At 48.5% G+C, this 20082-nt stretch overlaps 1 protein-coding gene across 1 annotated transcript in view; it reads left to right on the plus strand.

Moving 5' to 3' along the window:
- Positions 1 to 20082, plus strand: part of NOL6 (nucleolar protein 6) — a 398079-nt gene that overhangs the window by 302032 nt on the left and 75965 nt on the right. Inside the window, exon 23 of the mRNA XM_086960307.1 lies at positions 1943 to 2032. Coding sequence (XP_086816433.1) covers positions 1943 to 2032 — 90 coding nt within the window. The remainder of the gene's footprint in view (positions 1 to 1942; positions 2033 to 20082) is intronic.

Below are 20082 nucleotides of genomic sequence, written 5' to 3' on the forward strand. Positions count from 1 at the left end.
AACTCCAATTAAACTGGTTGGCATCGCAGCATTAGTCATTGGCACTGGGCGAGTTGCAAGCAGGGGCAGGGTTTCACTACACCCAAGGGCTGCCCATAAGAAGATGCTCGAACAGTGTGTGAAGGTGAAGTAAAGTTAATTGCAAAAAATACATTAAAGTTAAATTTCCGTCAGCCAAACATCGGGAGCTTCATTAAAGTCCACGAAATTACCATCTCCAGGTACAAGTTACAAATTGAGTAAAGGAGCTTAAACAAGAGCATGATCCTATTATGAAACCGCTATCATGGCATTGTCCTGAGGAAACCACACAAGATACTATATACACAAAGGTTCAGTATGCAAAGTGCAACACCAAGCAAGCCCTAGAACTTCTCAGACCCCAACATACAATGTTGAGGGTTTGAAATACACAAACCACACAATGTGCTGTGCAGAAGCTTGAGGGCTGTACTATAGAGTAGAAGTCTGTGTACCGTACTATGTAGCGTGCCTAGAAAAATAGAGGCACAATGCGCTCCTTAAAAAAACAAGCAAGTACTAGTACTCTGCAGACACCATGGCAGTTTGGCTGCCTCTCACAAATTTGCAATGTTCACATGGGTGCTGGGCACCTCACCATGAGAGGCGCCCAGCCCCAAGGGAGTACTGGGGGACGTGCAAGTCAAAGAAAAATGTCCCAAAAATGTCAAATAAATGAATTGCAGTGAGTAAAAATAAAGAAAATTGTGATGTCGTGCCGCCCATTTTGTGAGGATCAATTTTCATTAAAATTGTGAATTTTCACTTATAAAGGTGAAATATTTTTCCTGTATCAAAAAAAATAATTAGGGGGGAACCCTGCTGTGCGATCAAAGGATGTGTGTTGTTCCCACTTTGGCACTCTGGTGGGGTTTTTTTGCCAGCCACACGCCTTAGGCTGTGCACAGCTGGTGTTGGTAGTCTCTATGGGTTTTGATTTTGTATGGGTTGGCCCAGTGACCGGCTTGTGCGCTACAGATGTAGGTTGTTCCTGACTTTTACACCATTGGAGCTGACCAAAGGCTGGTCCCGCGTCCACACATTGCTGCGCACGGTCTTCAGACATGCGCAGCAGTGCTTGGCAGCCTGCGCACACTTGGTTGACGGGACTGGGCGTATGCCATAGTCCAGGCGCAGCGTCACTGTTGTACATGCTGAAGGCCACATACAGCAGAGGTTGACAAAGTGAATCATAACAAAAACAGAGAAATGAACAGTTAAAAATTAAGTTATGGTTCTGGCTCAAATACTCACAACCACTGCAATAAGCTGGTATGGTTAGCAAAGCATAAAGCGCACACCATAGCTCATGCTGCCTGCCATGCTGAATGCACCATTTTGCCAATGGCATAGGGGCAAAAACAGACTACATACAGAAAAACATTGTAGGTGCTGTACAGAACTGTCAAATTTCATTAGTTTTGCCCGTTTGAACCAGAAAGAACTACAACTCCTTTTTTTTAACAGTGGATTTTCAATGATCATCAACTAAATATTTAATTTTGACTTCTTTTGGTAGATTGCAGTTTAGTAGGCTATGGTGGCAGAAAACCTACCAAATTGTGTGCTATTTAAATTATAGTACACAATTGTCCTTTGGTCAATAGTTTCCTTTCGCTGAGACAGTTGATCTTTTACTGCCCAAATTGACTATGCAGATTTTATTATATGTTTTACTTTATTGTAAAATGTAATGAGTCATTTGCCTGTGTAACTTATAATTTACTTGAAGTGACGCCGACCCAGCTGGTAAAAGTGATACGAATTCCGTCTCACACTAGGAGGTTACCGTATCAACCTTATACTCCATTTTGTTAATCTTCGGATGCTTGTAACTCATCGCAGACATTGCAGACCATGCCTATGGTGCAGCTATCGTTAAAGGTAATCTTTGTTGCTTGTTTTATCCCCATGCAAACAGATCCTGCAACGTCTGATCGTCTTATCTCTGGATTCACTGCATGCTTTGGAGAAACAGCTATTGGACCCCTTGGGCGCCCATGACATAAAGGTAGGTGGTGTATGAGAACTTTACTCCTGCCATTCAACATTGGCTCTGCATGGAGTGTGGATGTGTAGAGAACCGTCCCAGAGGCTCCCTTGCTGGTGGTGGTCTCTCGAGCAGTAAGTGTGCGTGAGTTGTCTCTTGTCGTGACATGAGTGCATGATATTTCTAATATAGGAGCCCCGAATAGTGAATTGTTTTGTTTAATGGTGGATGGTAAGTTGTCTTGGCGTTGCATTGTTAATAATCAGTCTTAAAAGTTTGATAATGGTGCGTTCAATAGAAGCTGAATGAATTAAAGATTTGAAACATCTGAATATGGCAAAAAAGTAATTTTGCAACCGACTTAGTTAAATTACTTGTTGGCTTTGAAAATTTGCATAAGGCACCAAACATGTTGGCCACTGTTTCTTTTTATTTCAGAATGTCTAACCCTTGATTAAATAAATTGACTGAACTCCTGTCATGGTTGAAATACAGTGTACACTTATGTTTTTTAAATCCATCGCTAATGCTTTTTTATCTTGGGTCCGTTCCTGACTTTTTAGAATGTGCTTGCAGTGTTCGCAGACAGCCTCTATCTCTCTTTACCAATCAGAACACTCTCTGTGTCACATCTCTTTTGACTCACCTTTCCTACTGCTATGTATAAACTTCGAAATATTTGCTTTCTTATTTTGCTGTATGGTTTGTGGGCTGACCTTTGTCCTGTGCTAAATAACATTTTTGTAAAAGATGCACCATTTTTCATTTATTTCCATAGTCTAGTGGAATATTTGTTGTAATATTGTCATTAAAATTGAATATTTGTCTGTTGGCAATCGGGGATATCCAGTGCTGGCGAGTAGTCTAGGCACTGGTACGTTTTGCAAAAGGATAATCCCAGGTTAAAAAAAATCTTGTACAACAGATGTTTTGATTGATGAACTGTAAGTGGTGCAAAGACATCCAATGGCTGCATCTCTGCATGGGGCTCCCTGCTTATGGCCTGACCTCAAGAGATTAATGAAATCTCGTGTTGATTGAGCAGGTAGACATAAGTGACGTTGTGAGCCTGAGGCTCCGCACCAAGCCCACATGGAGGTACCAGTACAGTAGCCCTATGCTAGGCGGCAACAGATCTTATCTGGGTTTTGCATGTGGAATATCACTTGAGATCTACTGCTCCTCGCGGTTGCAAACCCAGTGTCTGCGTCGAGGTAGTAGTGCTTTTGTGACTATCTCTGTGCTGCGCAAACCAGCATTTACTCATACATGACAGGAGCGCTGTTTCTCCTGTTACCTCAGCGGGGAGCGACCTTTGACCCTGTCTTCAGGCAGGTCGCTCCCCACACTGCGCAGCTCCACCTGACTGCGCCTGTGATCCTGTGCTCCCGCTCCCGCTGCTGACTCGTTCTGTGGGTGTTCGAGGCCCGCCTCCACCTGCAGGCTACCACCTTTGCCTCATCCCTGCTGGCCAGTGGCCTTAGGTTTGTTGTTGCCACTTGTTTTGTGCCCCGAGTATCTTTTTGAGACCGCTTGTATTTGTGCCCCAGTTGTACTGTGACCGCTTGCATTTGCGACTGTATTGCCTCTGTTTTCAGCTGTTTCCCTGTTGCCTTGGGCTTGCTTTTTCCTTCCTGCCCGTTCCCACAGCTGCGTCCGTGTGGCCCCGCCCCCATTGGCTTCCTCCCCCCTCCCAGCTGCTCCTCCCTCCCACCTCCCCTTCTTATGGCGGCCGCTGCGCGGCAGTGAGAGCGACCCTTGACCCTGCCTTCAGGCAGGTCGCCCCCCCATGCCGCGCAGCTCCACCTGACTGCGCCTGTGATCCTGTGCTCCCGCTGCTGACTCGTTCTGTGGGTGTTCGAGGCCCACCTCCACCTGCAGGCTACCACCTGCGCCTCATCCCTGGTGGCCAGTGGGCCTTAGGTTTGTTGTTGCCACTTGTTTTGTGTCCCCAGTATCCTTTTGTGACCACTTGTATTTGTGCCCCAGTTGTACTGTGACCGCTTGCATTTGTGACCGTATTGCCTCTGTTTTCAGCTGTTTCCCTGTTGCCTTGCCGTAGGCTTTTTTTTTTGCCTTCCTGCCCGTTCCCGCCGCTGCGTCCCTGCGGCCCCACCCACCCGCCCCCATAGGCTCCCTCCCACCTCCCCTTCTTATGGAGGTCGCTGCGCGACCACGCCGAAGGTGTGCCAAAGGCAAGCCCGCCTGCGCAGGTCCGCACCTGGACGCGCCCAGCGCCAGAACCCCTGGACTCCGAAGCCGCCACAACACCAGACTGCACAACGACTCCAGCACCCTCCATGCACTCAACCCCGGACGAGATCACTCCTACTACCGGGCCACCCCGAAGCGCACTCAAGGGCACTTCACCTGCCAGAACTGCAGCTTCGCCAGCATCCCGTCCGCCAAACCATCAACCAGAGAACCCAACCATCTCCGATGCATCCTCCTCAACACCCGCTCAGCTCGCAAGCACGCTATCGAACTCTGGGACCTCCTAGACTCAACCACCCCCGACGTCACCTTCCTGACGGAGACCTGGCTGAACACCACCTCGGCACCAGACATCGCTATACCCATCCCTGAAGGCTACAAGATCTCCCGCAGAGACCGCACCAACGAAGTGAGAGGGGGAATCGCCATCATCCACCAGGACACTGGGTCTCAACCAACACCGACGACACCATCACCACCGCCAAGCACATGCACTTCCAGATCCACACCGACCCCCAACACCACCTTTAGAGCAACACTCGTCTACAGACCACCCGGACCCCGACCACAGTTCAGCGACTCCATCGCCGACCTCATCCGCACCCACGCCCTCGCCTCCATGGACTACATCCTCCTCGGGGACCTGAACTTCCACTTCGAGAACAACAACGACGCCAACTCCACCTCCCTGATCGCCAACCTCGCCAACCTCTGACTCAAACAACTCGTGACGACACCCACCCACGCCGCTGGACACACACTGGACCCCATCTTCTCAGCAAGTCCCCACATCTCCTTCATCCACACCACCGAGCCCCACTGGACAGACCACAGATGCGTCCACTTCACATTCAGGAAACCCACCACCCACCACCGCACCCAACAGATGCCACGCCGCTGCTGGGGCAAGATCACCGAGGACCAACTAACCATCACCCTCGCCCTGGGACCACCCGCCGACCCAACAGACAGTCGCCATCAACCTCAAACAGTGGATCAACGTGCCGACACCCTCGCCCCACTCAAGACCTCCACCACCAATCACACCAACAAGAAAGCCGCATGGTTCACCGAAGACCTCCGGACCTCCAAGCATACCTGTCGGAAGCTGGAGAAGAGCTGGCTCCGTGCCCGAACACCAGACAGCTACACAGCCCACAAGAACGCCACCCGCAGACACCACCAACTCATCAGGACCGCCAGGAGAACCACCTAGACAGCAACGCACACAACAGCAAGAAGCTCTTCAACATGAAATGAAATACAATGGGGTTTTATAAAGCGCACTTCTACCCGGAGGCCTCGTAGTGCTAAGGACGGGTGGAAGAGAATGCCGTCAGACTGAGGGTTACTGAAAGAGGAATGTCTTCAGATTTTTGCGAAACTTGAGGAGATCTGGTTTGCTGCGCAGGGTGAGGGGCAGGGAGTTCCAGTCAGAGGCAGCGTTCTAAGAGAAGGAACGGCCTCCCCGTCTAGATCGTTTGATTTTCCTAGTAGATGCCGAAAGGTTGTGCTGGAGCGTAAAGATCTAGGAGGGTGGTATGGGCTGACTAGGGAACAGATCATTGCCGGGCCTTTCTGCCACATGGCTTTGTGCGCTAAGCACATCGCTTTGAATTTAATCCTGGCCTGTATGGGCAGCCAGTGCAGTTTTCTCAAGGCGGCACTCCCAGAATGTCTTCGGGGAAGTCCCAGGAGGAGACGTGCAGCCGCATTCTGGGTGATCTGAAGTTTTTTGATAGAGCTCACCGGTGCGCCCAAATAGAGGGCGTTCCCGTAGTCGACGCGGGACAGGATGATTGCCTGCACCATTATCCTCCGAGCCTGAAAAGGGAGGAGAGGCAGAATTTTTCTTAACATCCTCATCAGGCCGAAGCAGGTGGCAGAGAGTTTGGTGGCTTGCTGATTAAAGCTTAGGGTGTTATCAAGCCATATTCCAAGGCTTTTAATCTGGTCTTTGGGCTCTGGATGAGTACCCATGCAGATCGGCCAATCAATGGTGGCTCTGGGTGGTGTAGATTTTCCCAAGAACATCAACTCCGTTTTCTCCCCATTTAGCTTTAAATGAGAAAGTGCCATCCATTTGGTTACATTGTGAAAGAACTCTCCAACCCCAGCTCCAACACCAACGACATTCCACCATCACAAGACCTGTGCAACTCACTGGCCAACTTCTTTCACCGCAAGATCACCAACATCCACGACCGCTTCGACACCGCCACCCCCACATCCACCGCCGAGACCACCACCCCTGCGACCACCACCCGCACCAGTCGCCTGACCGCCTGGTCCAACGTCGGCAACGAAGACGCCATCAAGACCATGCATTCCATCCACTCCGGATCCCCATCTGACCCATGCCCTCACCACGTTTTCAACAAAGCCAGCACAGCCATCGGACCCCATCTCCGGAAAACAATCAACATCTCATTCGAGACAGTAACCTTCCCAGAGAGCTGGAAGCACGCTAAGATCAACTCCCTACTAAAGAAACCCATGGCAGACCCCAACGACCTCAAGAACTTCCGGCCCATCTCCCTGCTCCCTTTCCCGACGAAAGTCACGGAGAAGATCGTCAACAGACAGCTGACCCGCTACCTCGGAGAGAACAACATCCTGGATCCATCCCAGTCTGGCTTCCGCAGCAACCACAGCACCGAGACCGCCCTCATCGCCGCCACCGACGACATCAGGATCCTTATGGACAAAGGAGAAACAGCCACCCTCATCCTTCTGGACATATCAGCAGCCTACGACACGGTCTGCCACCGCACCCTAACAGCACGCCACCATGACGCTGGAATCCAAGAGAAGGCCCTGGCCTGGACCACATCCTTCCTCTCAGGAAGAACCCAGTGCGTCCGCCTCCCACCCTTCCGCTCCAAGACCACCGAGATCATCTGCGGCGTTCCACAGGGATCATCCCTCAGCCCGACGCTGTTCAATTTCTACATGGCACCACTCGCCCACGTCGCACGACAACATAGCCTCAACATCATCTCCGATGCAGACGACACCCAGCTGATCATAGCCCTCACCGAAGACCCACGCACCGCCAAAGCCAACCTTCAGAGGAATGAAGGCCGTCGCCGAATGGATGAAGGGCAGCAGGCTGAAGCTGAATTCAGACAAGACGTAGATCCTCATCCTCGGCCCCATCTCCTCAGCCTGGGACGACTCCTGGTGGCCAACATTGCTAGGAACAGCCCCAGAACCCACCGACCACGCACGCAACCTGTGGGTCATCCTCGACTCCGCCCTCTCCATGACCAAGCCGGTCAACGCCGTCTCCGCTTCCTGCTTCAACACCACTGACTTAATGTTTAAAAAGCACTTTATTAATTTTCCAAATGCAATCTTTTCTACAATGTTGCTTTCATGCTTTCATATCCTTCTCGGTGACACTGTAGCCATGGACATATTTATTTTCATGAACAGTGGTCCTTAGACAAGGGAAAGAATGCTGAGGCAATAAATATAGACTAAATAGAACTATATTGTTATGAAATGTCCAGCCGGACAGTTCAATATTTTGATAAAAATAATAATTCCAGAGGAATAAGACACAGAGTGTGATGGACGTGGGACACCAGCCGATATCCGACTATCACACTGGAGGGAAACAAACAAGGGAGAAAAAATAGTAGGCAAAATCGGGTCATCTGAATGTCATGAATCATAAACAGATAATCCACAGTATACACATATGCATGAACAATTTATATCAACTATGCATTTAGTGCATTTAGGTTGACAACGTTTTGAACAGTAAATAATATTGGTTCATCCTCAGGACAGAAAATGATTGCCTAAAGAAATAACAATTTCAATTAAACCCACAAAGGGATTGAGGTGAAATGGGTTCAACGCGATATGCTTGATGGAGGAATATTCACGTGGTGGCGCCAAAACGAATGACGGGAAAATCAGCGGGAACGATGCCCTTGTCCCGAAATCAAATGGTGGAATAGTGCAGGTCCGCAATGGGGGTCCTTGCTTAACGTGAGGAAACTTCACGAATCGTGGACATATTTAGGCCCATGCTATCAATATTTCATGAAACGTAATGCTACAAGCCGCCTTGCTGCGCTGCGTGAAATGGAGAGGCAGTAATGCGCGGTATTTAACATTATACAACGCTTTCATGCTCTCTGCCTAAACTGGCGCACAAATTTCTATCTAGGATTAACACATTCACCCTTGCAGGCGGGAGCACCTCCCTGCACAAAAACAATCCTCAGAGGGATTTTCCTTTTTCTAAGTGTACTGCAGAATGCAACACACTTAAAAAGAGGAAACGGAGGAAGAGGAAGCAACGAGGAGAAATGAAAATATTTGCCCTCGTTGTAACTCAAGTAGGGAGGCGTACAATTCTGATGCATGCTCAGGTCTATCAGTGTTGGTAAACCTGTGAGTGTGTCGGAATGCATGGGTGGATGCGTGTGAACAGCCGCTTGGCACGCCTTCTCGCCGCAGAGTAATGCAAGGCAGCGATTTGCACTGCGTCGTTCCTCTAGATTTATCAAGACGCGCAAGGCCATGCAAGGTGGCCTTGCGTAGCCTGATAAATCTCATTTAGGCTTTGCGCTGTCCTTGCGAGGCTCAAGGGCGAAACCTTGATAAATAAGGTCCTTAATCTCTAAAAGCATTTTGTTTCTTTTCAATGTGAAGTTTTATCTTTTTGTTAAAGCAGTTTTTCTCTGTTGTGCCTCTTTTCTGCACTAACACTGTAGCCATGGATAGCAGTTTGTGCGGCTGCATGTTTTACACAGTCGCCTCCCATTCCTTGCCATGCTTTACAATGAGATGCCATGCCATTGCCATTCCATAGCATACCATACCATGTCATACTATTTAATTACAAGCCATACCATAACATACGATGCCAGAGGATAGTTGACTATAATTTAAAAATGACTGGCTATACCATACCATACAAGAACAGGCCATACCATACTATACAATAACAGCTGTACCCTACCATTATGTACAATAACAAGCCATACAATACTGTGCAAGAAACAACTATACCATACTATAAAATGACAACCCATACCATACCAGGGCATACCGTACCCTCCCATGTCATTCTGTACTATACAGTGCCAGGCCGTACAATACTATACAACATATTCAACAAGACATTAACAAAGCCAATAGATCTCTCATAGGTGAGACCTACTGGCTTTGCTGTTGCTTGTTTAATCTGGTCCCGGTGTTTCTACCAGTCGCGCCAATCTTCTGATTTGAAGCAGTACTGTCATTGAGTACTGTGGGAGACTCTAAAATATTGCATTATTTTGTGAACAGCTAGATTATTTTAATGATTTCATGAGAAATCTCAAGTTAAATATTCACCATAAGAAATATTTTTTTTGGCTTTTGGCCCAAAGAACACCCGATCGAGAAAATAATTGCGGGCACACCCTTTGCTAAGGTAAAAATCTTTAATTATTCAGGTATTTTGTTTGATGTCAATTTGGAAATGGGACAGGTTACTTTCCACGAGAGCCCAGACGTTTGCAAGGGGCATGTGATGCAAGCTTTGGCAATGCGAAAAATCTAGGCCACAAGCCAATTAGAGACATGATTATGCCTCTCAGTGGGGACCTATGGTGCGTGTGTTTAGGGTTATATCTGTCTGGTTTATTTGCGGTTTCTTGAAAACAAATTTTTGTGTAGGCTGCTGACCATTCCTTAACCATCAGCAAATTATATTTCACATCTAGAACTTGGCTTGCTTCATCTGGAGGACCAAGTGAGAATTGCCCCCTTGCTCTTGCGGCAGAAACTATGGGATACACCAAATCTAGCTTTTCCAATTTGGTACAAGAGGACTATCTACGTTTAGATAATGTGGCTTCACTTTCCTGATTTGCTTATGTTAAGACCTTGGTATGATTAATCTTTTTAACTCTCTCGTCTGTATTGGAGCTCATAATAAGGAGGAGGTAAAGCAAGTGATCTCCAAATCCCTTAACAATGGCAGAATAGAGAGAGGCCTGGAAATGTCTTCTGTTCTTCGCTATGTGCTGATCTTGACATCAGAATGGTAGGAACCATCAGGCACATGCATGAAAGCTATTTGCGATCGCAAACGGTCCGAATCGCAAACAACGTCCGTTTGCGAACGCAAAATGAGCTTTTGCGATGCATGAAACAACTTGCCCCTCACACTTCTAAAAGATCACAATTATTTGCGAGTTTTCAAATTGCGTTTGCATTTAAGGAATCGCAATGTGCGTTTCCTTCAATGCAAGAACCACTTGAAAATAGCGATTTCGCTATTAGGGGGCGCAAATTACCTAGAAGTTGAACTTCATGGGAATTTGCAAAAACTTTGAAAAATGCATTTTTATGCATTTTTCAAAGTTTCATGTTGTGCACACACATGCCCTTAGGGCATGTGTGTGCGCAACATATGTGCACAGATGAATTTCAGGGGTGCAACTGGGTGTACTTTTGACACCCTTGCATCCTGAAGTTGCATGCGCAATTTGCGAGGACCTATTGGTACTCTCAAATAGCGCCTCAATTTCTAATTCATTCCCATGGGCCTGTAGGCCCATTGGAATGAATGGGAAGCCATTACTCATTTGCTACTTGCAATTTGCGAGTCGCAAATAAGGAATGTGTAGGAATCGCTATTTTTATAGCGATTCCTACATGCATAGGCTTTTGCGAGTCCTTAATTGCGATTCCTTAATTATCGCAGTTACGGACTTGCAAAATCCTACCTTGATGCATGTGCCTGCATATCTATTGTGGGTAGTTAACCTGGAGCACAGATTCTATCTTACATATTTGTGATTTAAGTATGGTGCACTTTTTATTCTCCTTCCCATTAACTGGCACTTAGTTCACCTCACTCCCTTGTTGTCCCTGCTATTGCTTCACAATCTCCGATGCACTTTATCCTTTTTTGTACATTGTATAGCATTCCGAGATTACGTATTTTACAACCAATATTAAGTCTCATGAAACCTAGATCATACAAAGATGGTCTACATAATTTACAGTGCCTAGGATCTCAATCAGTTTTGCCTAGGATCTCACTTATTCATCAATTACATTTGTTATACGTTAAAGATAAGAAAGACTAAACCTGATATATTTCTCATTTGACCATTTTTTTAGTATCCTATTTTAGCATATGAACTGGAACCTTTGACTTGATATGTAATTTTAGTACACAAATCGTATTTTTCATGATTTAATTTTTAAATAAATCTAAATTTTTGGATTGAATGTTTGGGATTTAATGTTCCCTTTTTATTTATGATTTAATGTTCAGTTCTGAAAAAAGTATGTTTTCCTCTTACCAATGAGGCGCCCTAAATGTTTTTCCGTTTAGCATGGCGGGCCCTTAATTGAGGTATCTGAAAGAGACTATTAGTTATGGATTCCTTACCTTAGAATTAACCCCAGTTGTCAGATTGGATCTGGAGAATTTTTCTTCACCAGTACCCCTGCGCATCAGTAGGTGGTGTCGTTCAACTCTGCGTTGGTCGTTGCAGTTGTGATCGCTGCAATGACGTTGCGTTATCTACTTAGACGGCGCCCCTGCGTGCTGACGTCAGTTCTTTCTTTTTTTCCGTGCCAGCCAGTGCAGCTCCTCAGAGAGTGATACCCTCAGTCTTTTTTTGACTAGTTTTTTTTACACGGGGTGTCACATTGACGTACCAGCTTCAAACCTTGTGACTCTTGTCACGAGTTGATGTCGGTCACGGACCCACCTCTTGTGTTTGGAGCGCGACCACAACCCGAAATCATGCTCCGACTGCTGGGCCATGAACCCAAAGTCTTTGTGGGAGCGGTCCCGAAAGCTTCTCTAGGCCCGGCAGTCAGCTCCGCGCTGCTCGAGGGCCCGGTTGAGAGGGATGTCTCGGGACCGGTCACAGGGTCACCCCCATTACGCCTCTTTGGGGTCTTGGTCTTCGGGTAAGTCAAAGCACAAGAAGAAGGCTGAGAAGCAGCGTCGCTCTTCGCCGCCTTTCCGTCCGTCGGCCGACGCAACGTGGGTTGCGGAAGGTAGTCGTCCAGCTCCACCCGCGTAGCATGATGGATCGACTCCCTTCCCGGGAGCCGGGGCGACCCCTGCCCAACTTCATAGCTTTTACAAAGCCCTCCACTCCATCTTTGGACAGCCTGACTCCGCCGGCGCCTCTTTGGGCCTCGCAAACTCGGCTGGGGGTTCTAGGACTTCGAAGCCGGCAACTTCGGCCCCGGCACCGCGGGCCCCCAGGGATCCAGGCCTGGATCCAGAACCGCGCCGGTTGACCTTACGGCATCTTCTCTGGTGCAGAGATCCGTTGGCGACACCTCTGCCCCTCGACCGACGCCAGTACCGGCACTCTCCAGTACTTTTGTACCTCTGTTATTTATTTATGTATTTATTTGTGTACTTGTAAAGCGCAGTCCTGTCACCCAAAGGGCATCCTGGCGCTTTGAACTTGAACGGTTGCACTTTTCGCTTCTCAAACAATTTTAGGAAACGCGTTTTTAACGCTTTCCTGAGCGGAAAGTAGTCCCTGTGGCTTCTCAAGGAGAGTGGCAGGGAGTTCCAAAGTTTGGCCGCTGCAATACTAAATGAGCGGCCACCCATCCTGACTCTCTGAAACCTCGGGACTACCAGCAGATGCGCCGAAGAAGAACGGAGAAGCCGCGGGGCAGAATACCAGGCGAACATGTTCTGCAGAGGTACTGGGCCCTGTTGATGTACTGCCTTAAACACCATACATGCGGCTTTATACTGCACTCTCAGGTGTACCGGGAGCCAGTGTAGATCTCTTAAAGCTAGAGTAGAAGAGCTAGACCTAGGGCGGGAGAGAGCCAACTTGGCGGCCATATTCTGCACCCGTTGTAGCTTCCCCAGCAGGTTTTTTGGGGCCTCTAGAAGTAGAGCATTGCAATAGTCTAAACGACTTAGTATGGTACCGCGGACTACATCCGGCCTAGCTTGGGCGGGGAGAAGGGGCAGAACTTTACGCAACATGCGTAACAGCATCATGCACGTAGAAGTGGTTTTATTGACGTGCATGTCAAGCTGTAAATTTGGGCCGAAGATCACCCCCAAGTTGCGAGCAGATTCCGCCGCCGACACTGGCTCGGGAAAGGTGGCAGACCAGAAGTTCTCTGGAAGTACCCGCGGGATCCGATCTGTGGAACAATAGAGCACCTCCGTCTTTGAGCTGTTAAATTGTAAGGAGTTGGCCCGTAACCAGTCTGCTGTGGCTGCCATACAGCGATGAAATGTCTCCAGCGGGACCGCATTATTTCCTTCCAGGGAAAAGACCAGCTGGGTGTCGTCGGCGTAATTAAAAGCCAAGACACCAAAAGATTTTATAAGCTGGACCAAGGGGCGGAGGTACAGATTAAAAAGTATAGGGCTGATGGCCGAGCCCTGTGGGACCCCCTGCCCTACTTTCCTTGGCTCAGAGCGAAATGGAGGGAGCGAGACCAACTGTTGCCGACTGCCAAGCTAGGATATCAGCCAGTCTCTTGCATCCTCTGTGACCCCACACTCCTCTAGTCTCCTGATAAGGGTCCGGTGGCAGACCGTATCTAACGCGGCCGACATGTCGAGCAGCACTAAGAAGGCTGCCCGACCACTGTCGACATGCGAGCGAAGGTAGTCCAATACGGTTACCAGCGCGGACTCCGTCCCGTGCCCGGGGCGGAAGCCAGACTGTGCCTCGTCGAACCATCCGATATTCTCCAGGAAGCCTGAGAGCGAGCGGGTCACCCATTTTTCCATGATCTTAATAGGAAAAGAGAGCAAGGATATTGGCCTATAGTTGGAGAGACAGGTCGGGTCCAGCGTTGGTTTCTTGAGCAGAGGTGACACTACTGCTAGCTTCCAGCACTCGGGGACAGATGCCAACTCCAAAGACTGGAGGCAGATGGAATACAAAGGCTGGAAAAGTTCCGCCTGGAAAACCTTCCAAAATTTGGGAGGCAGTGGGCCAAGCGGAGAGCCAGAGGACACCCTATTTGCCAGGCTGCAGAATTCCTCAAAGGAGGGACAGGGAAAAAGTTTTAGTTAAGGTCGACTGGAAAAAATGTCTGGAGCTCCCAAGCTAAAAACTGGGACGCTCGGCTGGGGTCGACTGGGTGAACTGTCCGGAGCTCCTAGACCAGGGCCAGGGGCACCCGTCTGGGGTTGACTGGGCAGGCCAACCGGAGCTCCCAAACCGAGGGCTCCTAATATGAGAGCAGAGTCAGTCGGCTGGGGTCGACTGGGTAACCCGTTCGGAGCTCCCAAGCCAAGGCTGAAACCAACTGGCCGGGGTCGACTGAGCGGGCTAACCGGAGCTCCCAAGCCGAGAGCAGCGGGCAGAGGGTTTTTTAGGCCCTCTAAGATCTTAGCAGTCTTCTCGTCAAAAGCACCCAACAGGGAGTCGCACAGGGCCTGCGACGCGGGGACCGTGTTAGCCACACACACAGGGTGGGACATGTCCCTGACAATTTTAAACAGGGCTTGAGATTTATTAGGTGCCTGGTTCAAGGTGGATTCCAAAAAAGCTGCCTTAGCCAACTTAATCTGCGCCTTGTAGCCCTGCAGTGCGAGCCTGAACGAGGCCTTTGCTGAGGTTGAATACTGCTTCCTCCAAGCTCTCTCAGCGCGTTTGCAGCTCAACTTCAACTGTTGTAGCTCTTCCGTATACCAGGGAAAGGCCCGGTTCACTCTCCCTCGAGACTTACGAAGGGGAGCAACCTTGTCTAGCGTGTCGGTAATAGACCGGCACAGAGTCAGATAGCTTTCCTCCACCGAGTTACTCAGACAAAAATTGTCTGGTAGTAGAGAAGGCAAAGGAGATGAACTGAGTAGTCGAGACCAAGGTCTACCCAGTTTCGACAATCCTACCCCGGCTGCTTCAGAGGAATAATCCCCTATGCAGAGGGAGAAAGCCACAAGTGCATGGTCGGTCCAGCATTGGCATAGGATATCGTTGATCACTGCTGATTGAGCGTCAGCGAAAATCAAATCCAAGACATGACCTCCCCTGTGAGTCGCTGAACAGACCAATTGCTGCAACTGAATGTCCCCAAAGGCTTGGCAAAGTGTCGTAAACGCCCCATCCAGTGGACCCCCCTGCCATAAGTTGAAGTCCCCCTGGACCAACAGCTTAGAGTGAGTGTTAGATAGATCATATATTAGGTCAAGGAAATCTGATAGGGAGGGTGCCGAGCCCGGTGGACGATAGCATAGCACGCCTGTAAGCAGTGTTCTCTCGAGATCTTTAATAGAGAACCCCATCAGTTCGAAACCCAAAACCTCACTGATTTTAAGCTGAAAAAGACCCAGCTTTTTTCTGTAGATGATACCAATTCCACCACCTCTGTTCTTCGGCCGAGGGGTTTGAATAATTTTAAAGCCTGGGGGGCAAGTAAGCCCCAATTCAACTAGACAGTCCTCCCGAGTCCAAGTTTCGGTTAGAAACAACACATCCAACCCTGAGGATTCAATCAAGAAGGCAATCTCTGTATGGTGCTTGCAAAGCGACCGAACATTAAGCAGTCCGCAAGACAGGGATTGAGACGGGAGTGAAGCAGTAGCCTTCTGAGTCCGGGGCGCCTGAATCGGTCTTAGTTCCAAAAGGGCAGCCCGAGAGTAAACTAGGCGGGGAGATTGCAAAAGTCCAGAGGAAGTGGCCCTATGCGCGCCCGTTGCGCGAACGGGCGCAAACGGGCTTACCTCTGGCGCGCCTACGTCGCGCCCGCTGCGCGAGACCGCTGCACGCTTGGTCATCCATCCTTATATGATATTAGACCGAGCGGAAGTCCGCCTCCTGCGTCCCTTGCCTTCAGCAAGATGACGCCCGAAGTGCTTCCAGCCTTCGCCCCCACCCAAGATGGCGGTCGGACCCGCTAAACTGTCTATATCCCGCCAAGTGCGGGTGAAAAACCAAATTACAGTGCAGGTAAGCCTGAACTAGTTCCCCGGCCTGAGAGTCCGACAACTGAGTAAACAGTGAGTAAAAAATAAACAGCGCGATTTAAATGAGCCCTTAACAGCTCTATAACGCAATGCCAGCGGCGCGAGTGATTTTAAAATTATGCAGAGTTAAAATGCATCAGCAGTAAAGAGCGCGCAGGCTCAAGATCTAACCTGATCTGCACCCTGGCGGCTTTAATAAGCTCACCAAGTGCGGAAGTCCGCCTCCTGCGTCCCTTGCCTTCAGCAAGATGGCGCCCGAAGTGCTCCCAGCCTTCGCCCCCACCCAAGATGGCGGTCGGACCCGCTAAACTGTCTATATCCCGCCAAGTGCGGGTGAAAAACCAAATTACAGTGCAGGTAAGCCTGAACTAGTTCCCCGGCCTGATAGTCCGACAACTGAGTAAACAGTGAGTAAAAAATAAACAGCGCGATTTAAATGAGCCCTTAACAGCTCTATAACGCAATGCCAGCGGCGCGAGTGATTTTAAAATCAAGCAGAGTTAAAATGCCTCAGCAGTAAAGAGCGCGCAGGCTCAAGATCTCTTCTACCCTGGCGTTGCTTATCGCGCTGAGTGGCAGCCAGAGGAGGGCGAGTAGGACTGGGAGGGGTCTATTGACCCTACAGCAGACCAGCTGGAAGATCCAGACTGGAGATAGGAACTGGGTGAAGCCAGTGGTCTGGATACATCCCCAGACCCCAGCATGCTTTCTCCCCTACCGTGGCCATGCAGCAGGGGACCTCCTACGCTGTGGTGTTGCCTAGGGCGGCTGAGGCCATGAGCCTTGAGCTACCTACTGTAGTAGTCAGGGCTAACCTCCTGACTGAGGTGCTTAAACAAGCAGCAGTCTCTTCAGAGCCCCTGCTGCCGTGCAATGAGGCCCTCCCAGACATCCTTCTGGGCACCTGGTCCAAGCCCTGCACAGGCTACTGTGGATAGGATGATTGCCAGACGCCACCGTTCGACCCCGGGTGACTTCTCTTTACTCTTCCAACACCCTACTCCCCGAGAGCTTGGTGGTCCAAGCCTCAACGTCCAAAGGCACGTTCCCTACTGCTCCTCCAGATAGGTAATACAAGAAGTTGGATCGTTTTGGGAAGACGATGTTTTCTTCCGCCAGCTTAGGACTGCAGTGGGTGAACACTGCATGTCTCCTGGGCCTTTACACCCACTCTGTGTAGGACACGGTTGCACAAGTGCTGCCACAGTGCCCGGAGGAGGCCCTGTCCGTGCTCTCCCGTGCGGTTGCTGAGGATAGAGATGCAGCGAAGTTCGCCATACGATGTGGACTGGACACCTCCGACTCGCTAGGCAGGACGATTTCAACATCGGTAGCCCTGCAACACTACGCCTGGCTGAGGTCCACTGGCTTTTCGGGTGATGTCCATCGACTCTTTTGGACAATGCTTTTGATGGCTGTCACATGTTTTGCTGACAAAGCGGACAATGCGCTTGAGCGTTTTAAGGATTCTAGGGCTATGGCCAGATCCTTGGGCCTCGCTACCACGTCTTGCCCTGCGCAGTCCACTTTTCGCCCCTTTCGGGCTACAGAAGGGGTGCCCCACCATGTTCCGCCCAGAGCCACAGGCCTCCGCAAGCTGTCCAGTCTCTGCACGGCCGTGAACGTGGGACCCAGCGTACTGGTTGTACTGTGCTTATCTAAATAAATACTTTATTACAATATTAAAGCGTCGACTTTACACAAAGTCCTTTGCACTCTGCTTAGTTAAGGTTTCTTGAGTTTGGCTGAAATAATATTTTTGTAAAGCTCAAGTGAGCCAGTTTAAATTGCTCTAGTCTCGCCTCTGCACCTTTACACTTCACAACACCCAGCTATGCTAGCTTTATAATGCCTTTTTTGCCACATATTTGTGCTCAGAGTGGAGATACCAACACGGCAGGAGTAAATGCACTCAAAGTTCAAAGAAAACATAAAATACAATGATTTTACAGGTACACACCTTACAGACTTTACAATAATTTAAAAACGGTTTAAAGGCTTTTACATTTCTCCAAATGTATTTTACTGTGTGGTTATAACAATATAGTGTTTGTTTCATGTCAAGACTTATGACGCTATAAAGTTTTGTTTTTTACTGTGCTACATGAAGGTGCCGCCTCCCTACACTTTTAGATACCTGGCTACCTGTGGCTCGCCATAGTTCCGGCTCATGCCCTTCCCCCCTCCTCAGCATTATCAGTATACCTTTATGGCTGTGTACCTTCACTATCTCCATAACCAGTTGTTTAATGGACAAAATCTTCATTTCCAATAACGTAAGAGGGCAATCACACTGGCAATCGGCTTCTATTGCAGGCAGGTGCCTCAACGGTTATTTTCTTTCCTAAATCTGTGGTAACTGTGAAATCTATTCCTGTTCTGTAGCTGTATTTAGTTGAAATTGGAAGAAACTGTGCACATAAGCTAAAACAATACAGAAGGCATTTATTGGTGAGATGGTTACATATACTTTAATGGCATGATGTTGGATAATCGTAGCTAGTGAGACGCAGACACATCACATGCAGTACATAGAATAAGACTATTGCAAAATACATGAGAGTAAAGGTGCAGGTTGGCACGGTTGCCTCACAGTGTAGACTCAGGTAGGCTGCATGAAGGGATGTGGTTCAGGGGTATCCGCATGTAAAGCTTTTGAATCTGAAGAGATGGACTTTAACGACTCTTTCAGAGGAAATTCTTTTTAAACTTATTACATATACTCCATGGTGGCGCTTTCTATCCTTTCACCCAAAATGGTCAGGGTGGCTTCAAAGAGCTCAGTTATTATTTGGGTATCCATAACATCTGTTTACTCCTTACGCGAACATGTGATTGGTTGAAGTCACTATAAACTGTAATATACGCATGTACCCTGCTATAAAAACAAAAGCTTTGCGAGGGGTAAAAATGTAACAATGTGAAGAAGGGGATTTCTTTGCGAAGGCGCTCTCCATACATTATTCTTAACTGACTGTCTTCATTCCTTTTCTCGTCATACCTTAGTGTTGCGGTTATGGGAACAATGCGCTTGATTTTCTATCCCCTGATCAAGTGTTTGTGGTTTTACAGATCCTAGCAAAGAGGAATGCAGTTACACTGTGTTTGTCTGCCAGCTTCTTTGATTTCTTTCCATGCCCAAATCCCTTTAACGCTTTAGTTTTATATTGCATTATATAATTTAGATAGCAAATTCATAAAACTGGTGCGGTTCCTAAGCGCAGTCTGTGAACTGTCGAATTTGAGCTAGCTCTGTGGATATGCATGTTTGGCAGAGCCTATATTTATAGCCTGACCTATGGGGGGGATTTTTGGGTTGTGTGTGTGAGATCCCAGACGTCCTCCCTTCATGTTGCTGCAGACTTCTTACTGTGCTTAAACATGTCAGTTATGCAGGAAAGTTTAAGGTACCTAGGCTACTGTAGTTGGTACCATGCCTGGCATGTCTCATTGGAGACATATATGTTTTATAGTGTGACCTATATGAGAAGCGTGTGTGTGGAGTGAGGAATTTCCAATTGTGCTACTGTGTTCTTGCTCCTGCACTTATGCTTATCTGTCATGCTGAAGAGTGTGCAGTAGCAGGAGTTTGTAGGATTGAGGATTCGCAACGTGCAACTCTGCCCCATGAGGGCTTCCAAACGCATAATCTTGCCTACTGGCGGTTTCTATAACCATATAAAAAGCCATAATTCAAATATCCATGGTTGAAATAGCCATGTGTTCTTTTGTTTTCTGAAAATGGCTTCAGAAGGGTTCTGTAGGAGATAAACGAAGGCTGTTCCACAGTTTGGCGCCAGGTATCAGAAAGATTGCCTTTCAGGACTGTACTTATCTGCACTTACCATCTCCACTTGGACTTGAGATTGTACATTAGATGTCAGCACGTTGGTGGAGCCTATGTTGTGACCCCATG

This window comes from Lissotriton vulgaris, chromosome 3_1, assembly GCF_964263255.1.
Source record: "Lissotriton vulgaris chromosome 3_1, aLisVul1.2, whole genome shotgun sequence".
Taxonomy (NCBI): domain Eukaryota; kingdom Metazoa; phylum Chordata; class Amphibia; order Caudata; family Salamandridae; genus Lissotriton; species Lissotriton vulgaris.